At 42.1% G+C, this 20,655-nt stretch overlaps 1 protein-coding gene across 2 annotated transcripts in view; it reads right to left on the minus strand.

The window, feature by feature from the left end:
* Positions 1–1,358: 1,358 nt before the first annotated feature.
* The window catches only part of FAM83E (family with sequence similarity 83 member E), a 130,651-nt gene continuing 111,354 nt past the window's right edge, over positions 1,359–20,655 (minus strand). Inside the window, exon 6 of one of the 2 annotated variants that reach the window (XM_077457414.1) lies at positions 1,359–2,093. In XM_077457414.1, the coding sequence (XP_077313540.1) occupies positions 1,863–2,093 (231 nt within the window). In that variant the 3' untranslated portion in view covers positions 1,359–1,862. Of the gene's footprint in view, positions 2,097–20,655 lie in introns of both variants that reach the window. The other variant, XM_077457412.1, reaches the window with a different exon arrangement.

Genomic DNA, 20,655 nt, shown 5'->3' on the forward strand with positions numbered 1-20,655 from the left:
GGTAGTTATCAATAATTATGCTGTCTATGAGGGGAAATAGATTATTTAAATGTAATCCAACATACATACCAAAATTTTAGCAGAATATTTTAAGCAATTCATTGTGAAAATCATTTAGTGTCTGTGTCAACCTCTTAATCTGACTGTTAATGGTGTTTTAAAGTGAATTATTGTAAATAAATATTAATTTATTTTTCAGTCTCAGTCTGTACTTACACCAATCTTATTGGGTTATTAAAAGAATTTCTGCAAGGCAAATAACTTAGGAATAATTAATTAAGGCCGCTTGATTCATTTTTATAAATAATTTTTGTAGTGAGGGCACTGTTGTCCATTGATCAATTATACAATCGATGTAGCTTACTAAATTAATCATTCAGACATTTCCTGGCAATTTGTTATCATAACTATTCACTAGGAAAAAATAACAGTGACAGAAGCACCTGGTAAAATATTCTGTTGAATGCTATGCAAGTCCAGTCTTAGTTCTGCTGCAAAGCTACAGGCACCACTAGTATTTTGGGTGTATCAGATAGTTTGCCCCTGCTGCATGCTACGGTTACAGATTGCTGCATCACCACAGCACACCTCCCAACTTTTTGAGATGGGAATGAGGGACATCTATCAGCAAAAGTATCCAGGCATAGGACACACCCCTTGCCACACCCCCTTAAAGGAGAATTGTACAAACAATCAAGATTGGTTAAACACATAAGTGCTTTTTTTACCAATACTCTTCCTTTATATTGGCTTTTGGAGTTTACAAATATAGCAATTTAGAAATCAGATGAAAGGTTTAGCACTGGAAACACTTTTTGATATATAAAAAATGCATTTTATATACATCTATATAGATCAGACCAAAATGAGGGACAAATGAGGAGGAGTGAGGGACAGAGGGACATTGCTCCAAATCAGGGACAGTCCCTTGAAATCAGGGACAGTTGTGAGCTTTGCTACTGTGCTCTGTAATGGCATAGCAACCATTGGTAGTTCTCGTAGAGCTACGAGTGCCGCTGGTATCTCCCCAGCAGTAATTTTGAGGCTGTGCAATGGTCCTATGGATCCACTCAATGTCCGTAATGTCACTACATCGCATAATAGGGATGAAGCAGCTTGCAAGTGAAACCACAACATGTAACAGAGGGACACACAAAAGCGTCAGATGTAGTTCTACAAAATGTAGAGAGTGGCCACATAAGCATTCATAGTTTTCTCTTACAGGTGTTCCTATTATAACTTTTGACAATAGGTTCAGTTTAAAATAATTTAATCAGACAAGAAAACATGACCTGGCTTCAGGTAATTATTCTGACATCATCAGTTTGAAAGGCTTGGTAAAATTATTATTAAACACGTTGTGGTTCATATTTTTATTAACAAATTTAAGGTGTACAGTTATCTTATTAAAACATTATGTGATGAATATATGAGCTGCCTTTGGTGTTTTAAGACACATTCGCATTGTCCCTTCAGTACATTATCAGAAGTATATTATAACTAGAGCAAGAAAATATTTTGTATAGTCTCTTAAATCAGTATGAACCCCCAGTTATCCGGGGTTACTATGGCATTTCCAGCATTCACAAGGGGTTTTTTGTCAGCTAAGCGTGTCCTTTCAACTTGAAATGCAAGAAGAATAGCATCTTTGTATTTACTCCACCGGGACTGTTTTCAGTTGTGCATAGCACTAAGTTCACCAATCACCCATTTAACTTACCAGTTGTATGTATACATAATGGTCTCCGTTTAAAGTATAGTGAATGTTATTAAAGGCAAGTTGCAATCTGCATTCATGTTAAACCAACACATTATAGTGATACCAGAGGGGGAGGAAGATGTCCACTTGGTATGAATGTGGGTCAATAGTATTGTAGTCTTCCATGTCTTGCTGTATTGGTCCATGGTCTAGGCAAAGAAGTCATTGACACTCCATGGGCTAACTGTCCTTGTAGCCTTATAGGTGTCCCAGTTGTTGGGCTCTGAAAAGGAGTACTATTGGAAGACTCTCTGTTTCTGTGCTCTTCAGGCGGAAAAGCTCTTTGCCTCATTAGTAACATCGCTGGAGTATCCTTTGTTGTCCACCGTTTGCCCTGCTGGAAAAAATAAAATTCACATATTACCCAAATTGTTGATGAATTTCTACCTTAAAAGCTAATTATCCTATAGGAATATAATATAATGTTCAGGAATGTGGCTGGAAACAATGCTACAACTGCAGTGTTTTCAGTTTGGATATTCATCCACTCACACATCCACTTCACACTCACGCCTTACTCAAAATCTTCACCTTCTACTCATATGTGCACCTACCCCTAAAGACAAGTTTGTCCCTGTGAAATGAGTATTAGGCCCTACTGTACTGACTCCTACTATACCCACCCAGTCTCACTTTCCCTCTAGTCCTCCCACAGCTTCCAAGTTATCGGTCTACCTTCTTCCCCCTAGCCATCTCTACCACCACCAACCCATCCTTACAGCACATTCCATACTTGACCACTTCACCCTTCTAACAACATCCCACCTTTAGCTTACCCACCCCCACTTCCAACAACCTGCATTTACCCCCTGCCCACTCACAGTGCATCTTTCCTAACAATCTGCATTCATCATCCCCACTTGCCAACCTGCATTCATAAGTATGATTGGCTTTTCTTTCATAAATTTAAAGTGTCTGTTACTCCAACATTTCCACCCCATACTTCTGATATGTGCCTGTTGTACCAGGTACTTGTATGAAAATGTATCCTGTTCTCTTTGTGTTGCTTTCTCTTGCTCTCTTCTGTTGCTGGTGTTCCTGCCAGCCCCCTTGATTTCCTTGCATTTCTATTAAAAACTGACCACACTCAGCAGGAGAGCACATCATGGTCAGTTCTCTAGCTATGCTGGGAACTCAGCCTGCTCTCCTCCAATGATCGCATTTGTCCTGACATGCCCCCTCTGCACAGGCTTTTACTGGGAAGCTCAGTGTACTGCTGTTTCCCCCAGCTCTCATGCAGCTGAGTACAGATTGAACAGAGAGAATGTGATTACTGATAAGAAAGGGAAAAAAGGATATTTATGTTTTGTTTTTGTTTTTTTATATCTATACACAAATGTTTTGCCCTCCATTTCTATTTTAAACTAAAAAAGGGTGTTTTACAAGGTGATTGTTTAAAAACACTTTAAGGGCTCATTTACACCTGCTTCGGCTTCAACACACATTAATGGCTAGTTTACACTTGCTTCAAAACAAGGCTTCAGACAGTCATTGTTAAAGCTCTCTGGCACTAAATAAAATGGTTAGCTTACAGTCCTGTTCACACTTTGCTTTTGCTTTGCTTTGGCTGTGCTTCAAAAATGATTCCCCATGTAGCTTTAGTGGTCCTTCAAAGCCTCCATAGAAGTCTATGGGAAAGCTCGCTTGAAGACCAACTAAAGCCCTACCGAAGCCTCATCGAAACCTCATCATAGCCTCACCGAAGCCCCACTGAAGTCTTAACGAAGCCTCACCGAAGCCCCATCGAAGCACCAAGCAAAATCAACGTGTAAGAAGAGCAGGCACTATGCGTTTTTCAAAGTTAAACTTTACCTAAACTGCAGTTTGGCTTTGGGTTTATTCGTCTAAATTGGACTTCAGCATCAGTCTGACTGGACTGTGAAATGTTCAGCCTGGCAACAAGGGGCACTGTCTCTTCTGGCAGGTGTGGAACTATGGGCTGGTCAGGTGCTTAAATGACTCTCTTTCAGAGCCAGGTCAGTGGGAGTGGCCCTCTCGCTGTGCCCTCTGGGAGAGGGTATTTAAGATGCAGACGTCAAATGGTTCGGGGTTCAGGTCCAGTATGAAGTGCTGATTACATGGTCTTGGTTCTCTTGATCAGCCCCCAGGAAGGCTATGGCCTGGGGTGGGGATCCACCCGACTTTAATGTCTCGAAGCTTGCTAGCCCGAGGCAAGGAAGCTAAAGGAGGATTCCGAGGTGGTTGGGTGCTGTCTCCAGTTCGGGAGAGACCCATTTTTTAAAGCATTTGCTTTTATATCATTTCCAGGGATAACAGACACATTTACAAATATATCCCATTTATGTCCGCCTTTTCTCTTTCTGTGCTGTCATCACAGGTCCAGACCAGTATAAATATTGCAAGTGAGAAAAAAGAACATTTATGCTCTATTTACTTGTTGAATTCAAGGTTTTCACTGTCAGGGTCATAGGTGATTTCTATACTGCAATGCACTTATGTAAATACTGGAGATCAGAAGCTGTTAAAAGCAGGCAACAGCTGAAAGCAAATAGACCTTCATAAATTCTATAAGTAATTTGCTTTCCACAATTATCTGTATCAATAGTTATCAGCTATTGCACAGCGGACGGACAGAGCTTGGCTACATTTATACAGTGGCTGTCTTAGCCGCAGTGATTGTGTAAATGCATCTCGGCAAATATGCTTTCTGAAAGTGAAGATATTAAACATGCAGCATTGTGAAGCAGATATCTTCCCTATGTTCACTCCTTGTCTTTAAAGCCATGTCTACATCACCCAGGCCCATGACAATGCTTAAAGATATTTTATTTATATATATATTTATGGTCCAAGCCCTCCGCTGTAAGAGATATGAAAGAACACATAAACACGTCACAAGACTAACAACATAAAATAGACCTGAATTGTGCCCTTGGTCTACTGTAAGGTAAGCCCTGGTCTGCTGGGTGATATGCCAAGAGAAGGCCGCAAAAGATTTGGTTTAGGGAGGTAATTATTAATTTATGTACAACAAGACACTACGGGGCAAAGTTGCTGAAGGCTCAGGACATTTCCACTTGTGGATTGGAGATGTATCGAGTAAAGCAGGTGGATTCTCGCCTGCCCATCTTTGATCGGACTGGGACCCCGTTTCGTGAGGCTGCTGATGCTGCTCCAATGCGAAAGAATGTCCAAGAAAATGACTAAGGTCCTGGCCTAAATTGCTCAAGGAACCTGACGTGACTAATGAACTGGTTGCTGCCTGGGGTACTAATCGGGAACGGTAGTAATGGGCTGTCCTGCGAGGGATCAAACATATGGGCCAAAAATTGATCTAGGATGGACACGGGGCACCAGGCTTTGAGAGTTTGGAAAGGTTTGATGTCAACCCCTGGACCGGACTATTGTGTTTTGGACACCCTGAGGAGCAAGATGAAGTAAGTCTGATGGCGTGTGAGGTGGCGTCTACGTAACACTTTACAACTGAGATGGTGACAGTATTCACTGGGGCGTAAGAAGCTGTAGAAAGCCAGGTAGATGGCTGCTTGAACGACCAGGCTGAATTTAGCCAAAGGGGAATGTGACAGGATGAAAGACACGTCTCGGAATATGGCGCTGGTGACGGGTAGCCGTTTGATACTGATTTGGGGTTATTGCCTGTGAATACCACACAACATGGTCTTGACCGTATGGGCGGCAAACAAGACGGTTTGTTAGGATCTCATAAGGGGATGAAATACTGGATGTCAGCTGAGTGGGGTCTAAGGTATTGTGTGACAATGCCAACCGTGTGTGGTGGCATAATATGAAGACCAGGATGTGATGGAGAACTCTTGGTATTGCTCTGGGGTTTGAGGCTAGTAACCTGACATAGAACCTCTAGGCTGCACGGTAGGCCTTCAGGGTGTTGTGAGATAGTGAAAGATTAATAAGGCAGGTAGCGTCGTGAAAGTGTTGTTTGAATCCGAAGTTAGCTACGACCAGTGTGGGATAAGAGACATGGTTGGGTCGGTTCCAGGTTCCTGCAAAACAACGAAGCAAAGTTGTCTGGGATGTGGACACATAGGACGTTAGATTGGTGCTGTGGGGATAGTGGCACCAGCCTGCGCAGGAAGGCCACGATGGCCAGCTACTAGGACCTCCTTTATTCATAATACTGGCTGTGGCTTGGTTGTCTGTGGCGAACGTCACTGTTTGTCCTGCCCAGTGGTTGCACCAGACTTGAGCTGCTGCGACAATGGGGTAGAGGTCGAACAAAGAGGAGGACTAACTGAACCCAGGAATCAAGAGGATTTCTGACGGCCATGGCCCTATCAACCCAATTTGGCCAAAATTGAGGCGAGGACCTGTGGAGGCTGTGGTGACCATGACTACCTGAGATGAAGAGAGAGATGCTGAGGGAATACACATTGGCATGCCATTCCAATTTGTGAGAAATTCGACTCCCATCGGCAGATCTGCTATAGCTGGCACATCTTAATTTAAGGATTTAGTCAGGGTCTTTACCTGGAAGAGAAACACTAAAAGATGGGAGGTAAAGGATCCCCTTGAGTCTGGCTGCTGCCTTGGCTGAAAATGAGCGGTGATAGTCAAAGGATGGACACACTGCGTACTTGTGACCTGCTGCATGCAGATACGGGTCCAATTCTACCCTCCTGTTGGGGTTGCTCTGCCTAGCATGTCTCTGACTGTCCCCAAGGCCAGCACAAACTCTGTGACAGTGAGCTTGCGATTAAGTAAAGGGTCTCTGGCCTTCAGGATGACGGAGACATCTCCCTGCGAATATGATTTGTTCTAGGCCAAGTTGTGTACTGCTATGAGGAGGGATGCTAAGTTAACGTCGTTGTCATCCAAGATGTCCTCCTAGGACAAGGTGTGCAGGGAAGACGATGGTGCAGAAGTTGGGTGTATCTGTAAGTGAAGGTACGAGAATGACGGTGGTGACTGGAGCTGGTAGGGGCACGGCTGGGCGTACCTCCAGGGCTGTCACTCTGCTTGGACTTCGGCGACTGCTGTTGACAGTGTGGTTACCCAGGAGTGCAGCTGAGTAGACGCAAAGAAGATAGACTGAAGTGGTGCCTGGAAGGGCTGCCACTAGCGGTGGAAACAGTAGCCTAAAGGCTTGGTTTCCTGGCTGCGGCAGGGTAGGATTTACTCCTGCGACACAGTTCTGCTATGAAATTTTTTTTTTTTTTATTGGTCCAAGCTCTTGTGAGACTGTAAACCGCCGCTTGCTGAGCCCGTAAAGGGTGATGGCAGGGCTGAGGCAAAGTCCTCACTGTCTGCCTGCGACATGGCATCAACTAAAAGCAAGGGGGGGGGGGGGGGTGCGTATGTTTGAGGTAAGTTGCAAAGGTAGGAGGGGATAGTTGCATTTGGGTAGATAAGATGAAAGGTGGAAGGAAACAAGAAGAATAGGACAAGGAACGACAGCCATAGTGACAGTTGGTTTGCGTTCGAGCGCTGTTGAGTGTGACTTTAGAAAACTCAAAAGAATGAGTGACAACCGAGGTGAGCCAGGAGGTGACTGGCTAGGTAACCGATAGCTCGGGTGTCAGTCTGTGCTCGGCACAGACTAATGAACCAGAGCGCCCCAGGGTGGACTGGGGTGGGTAGCTGAAGTCTGGTATACTAAGTAGGAATGTTGCGATCTGTAGTTAATTTACGTGGGTTCGGTCTACTAATGCTTGCACTGCCAGCAAGTATGGAGATTAGGCGATCTTGTCTGCGTATTGAAGGCTTGTGCTTCGAAAACAGAGTGAAGTGCACAGAAGTATGTGACAGTTGCTAACGCCTCAGGAGCAGGTCAAATTCTGTATGTGAAGTATACATATGTAGTGAAAGAGTGTTTAAGAGAAAGGGGGAATCCCATTGAACTAAACACCTGACTTTATGCCCTAGTTGTGAAGTCGACTGGTTGGGGGTCGAGAACTGAGTTGACATGAGAATTTTGTTTTGACAAGGGGGATTGCAAAGAGTTGTTTGGGGCAAAGATGGCCCCCTGGTGAAGATGCAAGCCCTCGACAATGGTTTTTTTTTTTTTTTTTTTTGGGAGATACTGTCCAAACCTGGTGCAGGGTGGACTAACTGGTGTTCTAACTGGCCTAAAAAGGGGAAAGCGACAGAGAAAATGATGAGCAGCCATGTTGCTACTGGAGACGATGAGTGGCAGTTTGAGCCACTTGCTGAAATGCTTGCAGCGATTTGAATTATGAGGTGAGGATGAATGAGGTGAGCAGCTGTGTTGGTACTGGAGATGAGTGGCCATATTAAGCTATTGCAGAGATGCTTGCAGCGATTGCAAGAAAGCAGCTTTATTTGAATCTATAAATTAAATTATAAGTGTGTAGGAATGAGGAGAGCAGCCGTGTTGCTACTGGAGATGAGTGGCCGTATTGAGCCATTGCATTGATGCTTGCAGCGATTGCAAGGAGCTTTGTTGAAAGTCGAAAGAAAAGGTTATAGAGGAAATGTGATTATGTAGGAATGACCGTGCACAACACTGAGCAAATTGGTGGAGAAAATTGTGTATGATCATGTATGGATAGACTGAGAAAGTCAAACGTAAGTACTGCTGAATTCGTACTGTTGATGTGACTAGTTTGAACAGGGTTATAGCTATGGAATAGTCTGCAAAGATTTGACTTATTTGAGTCGGTGATGCAACAGGATTCGGCTTGGTTGTTAAAGTTGCGTTTGGCAAGGACTGGAATCGTTGCGCCGATGCTGCGACTTAGACTCGAATCCTCCGTAGATGCGACTGAGAGGCTCGTATATGCGATCCGACCGTGTTGCTGAGGATATGGCTGGGTTCGGATTGATTGAATTGTGATGGTGGTTGAAGGGGCTGGTGATTGCCAATGATCCGAAACATAGAATCGAAATTGCGACTAGATTCGAATCGGCCGTAGATGTGAGGTGACTACAGGGCTCGTATAACAGATCTGCCCTTATTGCCGATGATATGGCTGGGTTCGAATCAACTAAATGGTGATGGTGGTTGAAGGGGCTTTGTGATTGCCGAGGATCCGAAACATAGAAGCAAAGTTGCGACTAGATTCGAATCGGCCATAGGTGTGAGGTGACTACGGGGCTCGTATGACAGATCTGACCGTATTGCCGATGATATGGCTGGGTTCGAATCAACTAAATGGTGATGGCGGTTGAAGGGGCTTTGTGATTGCCGAGGATCTGAAACATAGAAGCGAAAATGCGACTAGATTCGAATCGGCCGTAGACGCAAGGTGAGCAAGGGGCTTGAATGTCGGATTTGACCGCATCGCCGTGAAGTGAACGGCTCGAGTAACCCGCGTTGGGTAGAAAGCATGAAATACATGAAAGATGACATAGAAAGACTTACGGTGGCGTAAGTGCGACTTTTTGCAAAACGAACATGCTAAACGAACATGATAACGTAACTACTAGAGTTTAGAAGAGCGGTAACAACAAAGTCCTACCTGTGACAGCGAGTGTGTAGTGGTCCGAGCGTGGGACAATCGATGAAGATATACGACCGATCTCGAAAGTACAACTACGTGGACACGCAGTGAGTTGGCAGAGTCAGCCTGTGCGATGCATTTGACACGAATCAGCTTAAAAAATGTATGAGATGAATCTGATATAAATTGGCAGTAAGGAGTATCTGATACGAATTGGTTTTAGAGTGTATGCCATTCCTTACTGTGAAACCAAACACCTATCAACCACCCATCCCCCCAGGCTAGTCAAGTGCAGGAAAAACATCAGGTGGGTTTAATTACACCTCAATTAGCCACAGAAACCCATACAAACAATACCTGTTTATCTCAAAAAAGGATGAGAACAGTGAATCTTATAACCAGTGAAGCCTATGGCGAGTGATAACGACCGACAGCGACTTGGAGGCTTGGATCTATGAATGAATCGTATGTTTGGTAGAAGGAATTTACGAATGTACTATGCCTGTGCCGAAAGATGTCGGGACATGAGTGTCAACAACTCAGAGGTAGGTTTTGCGAAAGGGGTGCAGGGTAGTAAGCATGATAAGCCGCAAGTTTGCACATGATATGAAAAGATTCGGATACTACTTATCTGCGACCATGAGCGGGAACCGCCGACGAAGACCACAAATGAAGAAGCCGAAGTGCACCTGCGATTGGACGCACAGATAGTCGACCGAGAGGGAGCTGAGAAGAGTCGGCCCCTTGATGTGCAGTACCTTGCACTGGAACCGACACAGACCGTTGTGGGTGGTCTGATTATATACCCTCCGGGCTCCTCCCATAATTACGGGCCACCATACTGGCCCTCTTATTTATATATATATATATATATATATATATATATATAGTTTGAAAAGTTGATTTGCACAGCTAAATATATTGAAAGAACTAGGGAGTTTAAAAGTACAATTACATACCTTCCAACTTTCTAAAATGGTAAAGAGGGGCATTTTTAAGTACACAGTATGTAGGCAAAGAACACATCCCTACCACGGTTTCAGTTACATGGACCACAAAGGTCTAATATGCAGACAATGATTGGATAAACCACACAATGCTTTTTACATCAATTTTTCTTTTATATTTACTTTGACAAATGCAGTAATATAGAGATTGGTTAAACATTTTAGTGCATCATAATACTTTGGGTAGTAAAAGTACACATTTTGTATAGAGATGTACACATCAGACCAAAAAAAGGGACAACTGAGGCTGCATGAGGAACGGAGGGATTTGGTTTAAAAAAAGGGGGACAGTTCCTATATATGAGGGGGAGTTGGGGGCTATGCAACTATATTAGAACTTTGAACAGATAAATGTTTGGCATAAAATGGTAGCAAGTGTACAAACCAAAACCAGCCCTTCACGGCTGATGATTTGGCTGAAATTTTAGCCATGGATGGGCTTGTCGGCACCACAAAGCTCAACAAAAGTCACTGTTTGGATTTTCGGGCAGCTACAATGCTGCAGCTGTCTGTATGTAGTAACCCGGAATACAGATTCCTCCACCCACTAATATTGGCATGGATGGGGAAATCAATTGAATGTACACTAACCTTTATACATGCACCTACTCAGACACAAGTTTAGATACATGTACCCTTTGCTCTGCTATATACTGTAAAAAAAAAGGATTAGACATTTTGCCAAATTGTCTGTAACTCCTGTAGTTGGTAAATTTCTACTCACTGCCTGTGTATTTTATGGGTGTTAGATCGAACATGATATGTTCGAAAATCTCACCAATGGGGACACAGGCATCAAAAGAAAAATAATACTGAGCACAAACCATTTTCAGGAGTTCTTAGAATTCCTGGCATTTAAGTCTAGCTGAAGTTTGTTGGAACAGTTAAAGATAAAAATGCAGCATGCAACCACAAGAGACATCAGTAAATGGTTGACATATCAGTCATCATGGCACAGCAGGATCTTACTTATGTCTCTGAGCCAAATGCTATTATATACTACTACATTTATTATGCTTGCAGAAGGCAAAGCTCTAGTGTGGATACAGAATTGCCTCAAAATCAGCTGTATTGCTTTATAGTAACTAACCAGCAGGTGGTGCCATTGCACTGCTTGGTCTCTTAATTTCTGGTTCAGTAAAGTTCTGGTAAAAGCACATTTGCTCTGCATTAAAGCGGAATTAACACATAAAAAATACACAACACATAAAAAATAAGAAAGTGTTAGAAAGTGGAGATTTTTTTTGATAGAAGAGATGTGCAAAAATCTGTTCTGACAAACAATTGCTGCTCCTGATATTTTAATTTACATGTACACTATGGGGGTTATTTACTAAAGGAAAATCTACTTTGCACTGCAAGTGCACTTGGAAGTAAAGTCACTGTAGATCCGAGGGGGACATACAAGGAGAATAAAAAACAGCTTGCCATGATTGGATGATAAATTCAGCAGAGCTTCCACTCATTTCAGATCTACCCTTTAGATTTAGAGTGCCTGCACTTCCAAGTGCACTTTCAGTGCAAAGTGGATTTGCCTTTCGTAAATAACGCCGTACACTCTTGCATCTTCCTAGCATCTGTAAAAGTCGGGTTTTGGAGACAATGTAACCTGTGCTCATGCACAGGCGTTACACAGTCAGAGGCCACTCAATGGCCAAGGAGGACTCCGTCAGAGGCTCTTTACCGAGATGGGTGTAGCAGTGTGTCAGACTGACACACCACAGCAATGATCACCACAATGAGTGCCCCCTCAGCAAGAGCGGTCATTATGGAGGGCCGTCATATGACCCAGAACGAGAGCCGTGCCGCCCAGCCGCCATTTGACGGCCAGAGGGCAGGCGGGAAGAGGTTAATGTATCAAAATATCTAATTGCTGGCCAAAATTTTAAGAGCTTTCAAATAAAATTAGTTGACTCAATAATGGCAAGAATGTTCTGACAACCAATTTCTATATGAACATTCCAACGTAATTCTACTCAGGCGTACCTGGCTTAAAGCGGATCTTCACTGTATCTGAGCACCACAAACCATAAACATGATTTAATTCATTTTTAATATTTAAAGCAAACTCATCCATACATCCATCTCTTCATGCTTTATTTTGTTGAGAAATCACTTTGAAAAACACCCCCTACTATTCCTGGTTGTGGCCATCTTGAGTAAGGGCAAATGATTCATGTAGCATTTATGTCCAGTAGTCCATCTGCCCTTAGCTCAAGCATGCATGCAGGAGAGTGTGCTTAGCTGAGAAAAACCCTTCTCTTGAAGAAATCCCTCTCCCGAAGACTCCAGGGATGTATGACATCATTTGCCTAGGCAAGAAGCCAGGAAATAACTAAAGAAATGTGAAAAAGTTTAAAACATGCAAATGTGATATACTTTCCTATCTATTTACTAATGCTGGCAGCATGAGGATAGAACAATTATCAATGTTGATTGGGAGAATGAAGTTAAGCAATATGAAAACCTTAGTTTAACCACTTGCCGACCGGCTCACGCCGATATACTGCAAGTCGACAAAGTGGCACAGGTGCGCAAAACAACGTACCCGTACGTTGCTGCGTCACGGTGAACATCGAGTCCGATGATGTATCGAGTCAAAGTGGCACCTCCAGCAGGTCCCGCAGACTCGATGTTCGCCAGTGGCCCGTGATCGTGGCAAAGAGAGGCAGAACAGGAGAGGCCTATGTAAACAAGGCATTTCCCTGTGCTGCCTAGCAACATGACAGGGATCTACTGCTCCCAGTGATCTCTGTCATGTTCTAGTGAGCCCATCCCCCCTACAGTTAGAACATGCTGTTAACCCCTTGATCGTCCCCTAGTGTTTAACCCCTTCCCTGACAGTGACATTTACACAGTAATCAGTGCATTTTTATAGCACTGATCACTGTATAAATGCCAATAGTGTCAAAAGTGTCCGATCTGACTGTCGCAATCATGATAAAAATCCCAGATCGCTGCCATTACTGTTAAAATTTTTTTATAAAAATACCATAAATCTATCCCCTATTTTGTAGACACAATAACTTTTGCGCAAACAAATCAATATACGCTTATGGCATTTTTGTTTAACCAAAAATATGTAGAAGAATACATATTGGCCTAAATTGTAGAAGAATTTCCTTTTTTATATATATTTTTTGGGGATTTATTATAGTAAAAAATATTGTTTTTTTTTTCAAAACTGTCGCTAAAAAAATAAAAAAATAAAAACTGCAGAGGTGATCAGATACCACCAAAAGAAAGCTCTATTTGTAGGAAAAAAAGGACGTCAATTTTGTTTGGGTACAACGTTGCAAGACCGCGCAATTGTGAGTTAAAGCAACGCCCTGCCATACCGCAAAAAATGGCCTGGTCAGGAAGGGGGTAAATCCTTCTGGGACTGAAGTGGTTAAAAAAAATGACAAACATATTATACTAACTGCTCTGTGCAATGGTTTTGCTTCCCTTTTTCCTTTTCCGTTACTTTGGGGACGGATATCGTTGTTATGGCAGCAGCTAGCTGCCAGAACCCTGGTATCCCCGTGTTCAGCCAGCAGTCCGGTACAAGATAAAAGTGGTCTCTGCATCGGATTAGCCACAAGATCACTTTTATCTATGGCGGAAGAGGGGCCCCCGTTATCTGGTGCCCTCCGCTGCTTACCGGAGCCGTCGGCAGCGGCGGAGGCGATCGCTTCTGTCCCCTGGGCTGACATGGAGACGAGTGAGGGGAAGATGGCACCCACCCGTCTCCATGACGCTGCAGGGCGGAAGCGACGTCATAACGTCACTTCCACCCATAGCTCTTAAAGGGGCATTTTATTTATTTATTTATTTTTAAATGACAATTTTTTTTTATTGCATTTTAGTGTAAATATGAGAGTCTTTTTGACCCCAGATCTCATATTTAAAAGGTCCTGTCATGCTTTTTTTTTATATTACAAGGGATGTTTACATTCTTTGTAATAGGAATAAAAGTGACAGTTTTTTTTTTTTTAAACCGTGCAAAAATAAAAAGGTAAAATAAATAATTAAACGCGCCCCGTCCTGCCAAGCTCGGGTGCAGAAGCGAACGCATATGTGAGTAGCGCCCGCATATAAAAATGGTGTTCAAACCACACATCTGAGGTATCACTGCGAGAGCAATAATTCTAGACCTCTGCAGTGCAAAACATGCAACCGGTGGAATTTTTTAAATGTCGCTTATGGAGATTTTTAAGGGTAAAAGTTTGTCGCCATTCCATGAGCAGGGGCAATTTTGAAGCGTGACATGTTGGGTATCAATTTACTCGGTGTAACATCATCTTTCACAATATAAAAAAAATGGGCTAACTTTATTGCTGTCTTATTTTTTAATTAAAAAAAGTGTATTTTTTTTTTTTTTTAAAGTGCGCTTGTAAGACCGCTGCGCAAATACGGTGTGACAGAAAGTATTGCAACGACCGCCATTTTATTCTCTAGGATGTTAGAAAAAAATGTATAATGTTTGGGGGTTCTAAGCAATTTTATAGCAAAAAAACAGTTTTTAACTTGTAAACACCGAGTCTGAAAAAGAGGCCCGGTCTTAAAGTGGTTAACATAAATCCTTTTCCCTGCTTACATTATTTCAAACCTCAGCCAAATATCAGTAGGTGATTTTAAATAAGGAAAACAAAGCAACATGGTAACAAAATAATCATTAGGGCGTAGCTGGAATGTGGGTCAGATGGATGTGGTGCCATGCCTGGCACTTAGCCTAGATTCTCTATTCAGTCATAACAACAGTAGTAGCCCTTATCATTGGCGTAAATAATACAAGTGTGTACAAAAGCTTATGGCCAACCAGGATTCTGCTATTTGTCAAACAATGGCCACGGAAATGTGGGTGTAACCAACAAGCCAATGGAAATCTTATTATACGGCTGTATAAACTGGCATAAACTACAAGATAGTGGCAGCGTTTGAAAGAAAGGACCTTAACTCTACCACACCCTAAACAACTGTTCACAAATAAAAGGGTACGTCTTCATTTTTAATGTTAGTCTGGTAGCATTTCCCAAGCCTCTTATAAAACAATAGCTCAGAAAATCCATTGTTATGGATTGAAAGCATTGCCATACTTAAAAGATCTTTCCATTGAAGCAGTTACTGTAAATACACAGAGTAAGTACATAAATAGGAACTATGTCACCTGTCGAGTGATTTATAGTTTGGGCAGCCAATTTTATGATCTGGGCTAACCCGGCCAGTCAGCAAAGCATGAAGCAAAGCAAAACACTCTCAGCATGTGATTGGACAATATAGGAGCAGCTGCATGCTGATGCTCTGCTCTCTCCTCCTGCCCGTATATGTGTACTATAGCAGTCTAAACAGCACAGAGTGCTTTCCTTTGTTTTCCCAGCCTAAGTACTAAAGGAGGCTGCTCGTAAGACAGGTTTAGGTACTTACAATGGATGCATTTAATGTGTTATTGAATATATACTGTATAACTGCATTCATTAATGTTTGTTATATATGGCTGTGGATCACCTTTTATACTATAGCTTAAAGCGGGAGTAAACCCAGTTTAAAAAAACACTTACATTCCTGGCATGCTGGAAATGCTAACTTTCACATTGGTTGTGCTCTCAACCAAACTTTCAAACCATCCAATGGCTGGTGTCATAACTGATCACATGTGCAGCATTATGGCACTTGAATTATTATTAGAGGCCAAGATGGCAGCTTCCTTGACTGAAAACGATAGAAGGGTTTACTTCCACTTTAATAAGACTATATAGCAGCCTTTCTCAACCTTTTCAATACAGAGGAACCCTTGACATAATTCTCCGGTCTCGAGGAACCCCAGCTAAAAATTAGAAATCTACCGCTCATGATACATTAGTGTGATGGTCAGTAGGAAGAATGTTCCTTACACTTGTGGTCATTGGGAAAAATTACCTCCTTACAGATAGCTAAAAAGATCAATGGTATCAGTGGGAATTTATCTGAGAGGCAGAAATTGCCCAATGCTGAAGGAACCCCTAGCAAACTCTGGAGGAACGCTGGTTGAGTATCACTGCTATATAGTAAAGCAGTAGTGACCATTGTTAAAGATGGACTCCTGAATCATGTATACATGGGCAACTTAAATATATGTTTAGCCATTTTCTTTAGGATGGAGTAGGGAAAGGTTAAACCCAGTCAGTTTAGAGCAGTGTTTCCCAACTCCAGCCCCCAAGGTGCCCCAACAGGTCATGTTTTCCAGATTTCCCTCAGATGAAACAGCTGTGGTAATTACTAAGGAAGTGAAACTGATCAAATCAGCTGTGCAAAATAATGAAAGGACTGAAAACATGACCTGTTGGGGCACCTTGAGGACCAGAGAAAACCTGGTTTAGAGTATACAGTGCCTTGAAAAAAAATTCATACCCCTTGAAAATGTTCAAATTTTGTCATGTTACAACCAAAAGCCTAAATGTATTTTATTGGAATTTTAAGTGATAGACCAACACAAAGTGGCACATAATTGAAGTGAATGTCTGAAAAATTGTGAATTTGTGAAATTTGTGAATAAATGTCTGAAAAAGTGTGGCGTGCATGTGTATTCAGCCCCTTTACTAAAATCTAGTGGGACCATTTGCCTTTAGAAGTCACTAAATTAGTATAAATACAGCTGTTCTGTGAAGCTCTCAGAGGTTTATGAGAGAACCTTAGTGAACGAACAGCATCATGAAGGCCAAGGAACACACCAGACAGGTCAGGGATAAAGTCGTGGAGAAGTTTAACCCTTTCATGACTAAGCCTATTTTTGACATTTGGTGTTTACAAGTTAAAATCCGTATTTTTTGCTAGAAAATTACTTAGAACCCCCAAACATTATACATATTTTTTTAGCAGAGAATCTAGAGAATAAAATGCCGTTTGTTGCAATGTGTCACGCGGTATTTGTGCAGCGGTGTTTTAAACACAACTTTTTGGCAACAGTGACACTTTCATGAATTTTAAAAAAAGAAAACAAAAAGTTAGCCCAATTTTTTTGTATAATGTGAAAGATGATATTACGCTGAGTAAATAGATATGAAACATGTCACGCTTTATAATTGAACGCACTCGTGGAATGACGGTACCTAAAGATCTCCATAGGCGACGCTTTAAATTTTTTTTACGGTTACCAGGTTAGAGTTACAGAGGAGGTCTAGTGTTAGAATTATTGCTCTCGATCTGAAGATCGTGGCGATACCTCACATGTGTGATTTGAACACCGTCTACATATGCGGGCGCGACTTCCGTATGCGTTTTCTTTGCTGCGCAAGCTCGTGGCGACGAGGGCGCTTTAAAAAATGTTTTTCTTATTTATTTTAAAATTAATAAATTGTTTTAAAAAAAAATATTTTGATCACTTTTATTGCTGTCATAAGGAATGTAAACATCCCTTGTGACAGTAAATAGGTGGTGACAGGTACTCTTTATAGAGGGAAAAGAAAGACTGCTAATAGACCCCCGATCCCTCCTGCACTTCAAAGTATTCAGATTGCCATTTTCAGCGATTCTGAATACTATATACTTTTTTAAAACCGGCGCCATTGGAAGCCAAGTAAACGGGAAGTCACATCATGACGTCGCTTCTGTGTTTATGATCAGGACACTGGAATGAAGCCGCTTACGGCTTCAAGCCAGTCTCTCCCTAGCCGCCAGAAGCGGCCGGTTGTTGATCGAGGCACCCGATGGAATGGGAGCCCCGGTAAGAGCGGCGGGAGGTGCTGGGAGGGGGGTCGTCCCCTTCCACTCCTCCGGTATAACAGCCGAGCAGCTTTTAGCTGCATCGGTTGTTATAGCTGGAAAGCCGATCGCCAGCTCTAAAAAAAAAGTACCAGGATGATGCCTGCAGGTGCGGGGCATCATCCCGGTATGACCCCCGAAAGCCGAGTACGCACATCTGCGTACGCTTGGCAGCAAGGGGTTAAAGCAGGGTTAGGTTATAAAAACATATCCCAAGCTTTGAACATCTGATGGAGCATTATTCAATCCATCATCCGAAAATGGAAATAGTATGACACGATTACAAACCTACCAAGACATGGCCGTTCACCTAAACTGACAGGCCGGGCAAGGAAGCATCCAAGAGGCCCATGGTAACTCTGGAGGAACTGCAAAGATCCACAGCTCAGGTGAGAGAATCTGTCCACAGGACAACTATTAGTTGTGCACTCCACAAATCTGGCCTTTATGGAAGAGTGTCAAGAAGAAAACCATTGTTAAAAGAAAGCCATAAGAAGTCCTGTTTGCAGTTTGTGAAAACCATGTAGGGCACGCAGCAAACACGTGGAAGAAGGTGCTCTGGTCAGATGAGACCAAAATTGAACTTTTTGGCCTAAAAGCAAAACGCTATGTGTGGTGGAAAAACGAACACTGCACATCATCCTGAACACACCATCCCCACCGTGAAACATGGTGGTGGCAGCATCATGTTGTGGGGATGCTTTTCTTCAGCAGGGACAGGGAAGCTGGTCGGAGTTGATGGGAAGATGGATGGAGCCAAATACAGGGCAATCGTATCAGAAAACCTGTTAGAGTCTGCAAAAGTCTTGAGACTGGGGCGGAGGTTCACCTTCCAGCAGGACAACGACCCTAAACATACAGCCAGAGCTACAATAGAGTGGATTAGATCAAAGCATATGCATGTGTTAAAATGGCTCAGTCGAAGTCGAGACCTAAATCCAATTGAGAATCTTTGGCAAGACTTGATTGAAAATTGCTGTTCACAGACGCTCTCCATCCAATCTGACAGAGCTTGAGCTATTTTGCAAAGACGAATGGGCAAAAATTTTACTCTCTAGATGTTTAAAGCAGGGTAGAGACATGCAGCAAAAGGTGGTTCTACAAAGTATTGACTCATTTTGAAAACCATTTATCCTTTTCCTTCCACTTCACAATTATGTGCCACTTTCTGTTGGTCTATCACATAAAATCCCAATAAAATACATTTACGTTTTTGGTTGTAACATGACAAAATGTGGAAAACCTCAATGGGTATGAATACTTTTTCAAGGCACTGTAATTCACTCTATTTCCTGTCCACACTCCTTTTTATTGATATTAACTCTGCAGTGTCACATATTTGGCTCATTAACCTGTGTAAACTATATGTAAGGCTGGGTTCACTTTTTTAACCACATTTTCACGTTTTTTAATGAGACCAGCTTTCAATGGAGCCGATTCACACATGTCCAGGGCGGCCATGGTGCAGTTTTAAAAAAGGTCCTGTGTGTTTTTGGGTCTGGTTCAGGTGCAAATTTAGGTAAAAACTTGCACCTGAATCGCATCTGAACCGGTGAACAGAAACGCAAACCACAGCCACATATGCGTGAACCCAGCCTTAGTATAATCCAGTGGATAAGGCTGAATTAAAATGAATCTGTTGCTTTGCCCTGTATTGGCAAATCACTGTTTCACATTACCCTTTTTTTTTTTTAAGAGGTCCACACTAATATTAAATAATAGTTCATCTTTAAAATTGTCTCTTCATTTCTTTTCTGAGTTTCCAAGCCACCAAGACAGGTACAGGGGAAAAAGGTACAATTTAAACAATATGCTTTTTTCAAATTTTGATTCTTGCCTGGGTTTAGACTTGAGGCCCGGGCATAGCTTTATGTAACTGTGCGAAAAACATAATTTAGAGAATGTATTTTTTTTTAAATCTGCTCAACAGCAGAGCAGTGGATTATGAAGCAATTGTCGGGTGAGTTCCTCAGTTTTAGTGCCTGCGTTGATGGGCCCCAGACTGGTTTGGAATTCCTAAAAAAGTATATGGAAGAGCAAAACCTGCTTGCAGTAGGTCAAAGTTTAGAAAGGGGACAACTTCCTGTCAAAATACACCTATCAATGAATTCTAAATGGTCTTACAAGCTTCTCCAACTGATGTCATACTGATGCCACTGACAAAAAGGCCATCAACACAGTCTCTAATGATACTAAACTTTTCCTATTCCAGCCTGTACATGGTAAACCTCATATCCAAAGACAGTAAAGCGACATTTCTCAAACATTTAAATTGCATGATGCTATAACTGATACCCACTTAAAGTTTATACTTGGTGATGTGGAACTCGATTGAACTATAAGGTTCAGCTTTCTCTGTAAGCTTTAAAGTATAATAGTAACCCGGCCATCCACTGTATCATTGATTTATTCAACTTTGGGTTTTCTTTATAATTGCTTTCAATTACATACTCTAAAGCTCCCATTTTCTACCAGGGATTCAGTGGAATCCTAGGATTCCTCCAGGCTTTGATAGGGGTTCTTTAAACTGTTTACCTAATTAATAAAAAATCCTCAACCGGTCTCTTTTCCTACAAACATAGAAAAATTATATATGACTTTTTTTTAACTTTTTTTTTACTATAGCCACCGGGGGGGGAGTTGTCGTCATATAAACATCAATGAATCACAACAATTGTAGCAACCGGACTTTGACTACCAACTTCTTAATTTCTCCAAGCAAAAATGAAGTTAGAAATTAAATAATTAATTATTAATAATTTCTTTGGCA

Source organism: Lithobates pipiens, unplaced genomic scaffold (assembly GCF_037356315.1).
Source record: "Lithobates pipiens isolate NorthernLeopardFrog02 unplaced genomic scaffold, aLitPip1_a1.2 Scaffold_27, whole genome shotgun sequence".
Classification (NCBI taxonomy): domain Eukaryota; kingdom Metazoa; phylum Chordata; class Amphibia; order Anura; family Ranidae; genus Lithobates; species Lithobates pipiens.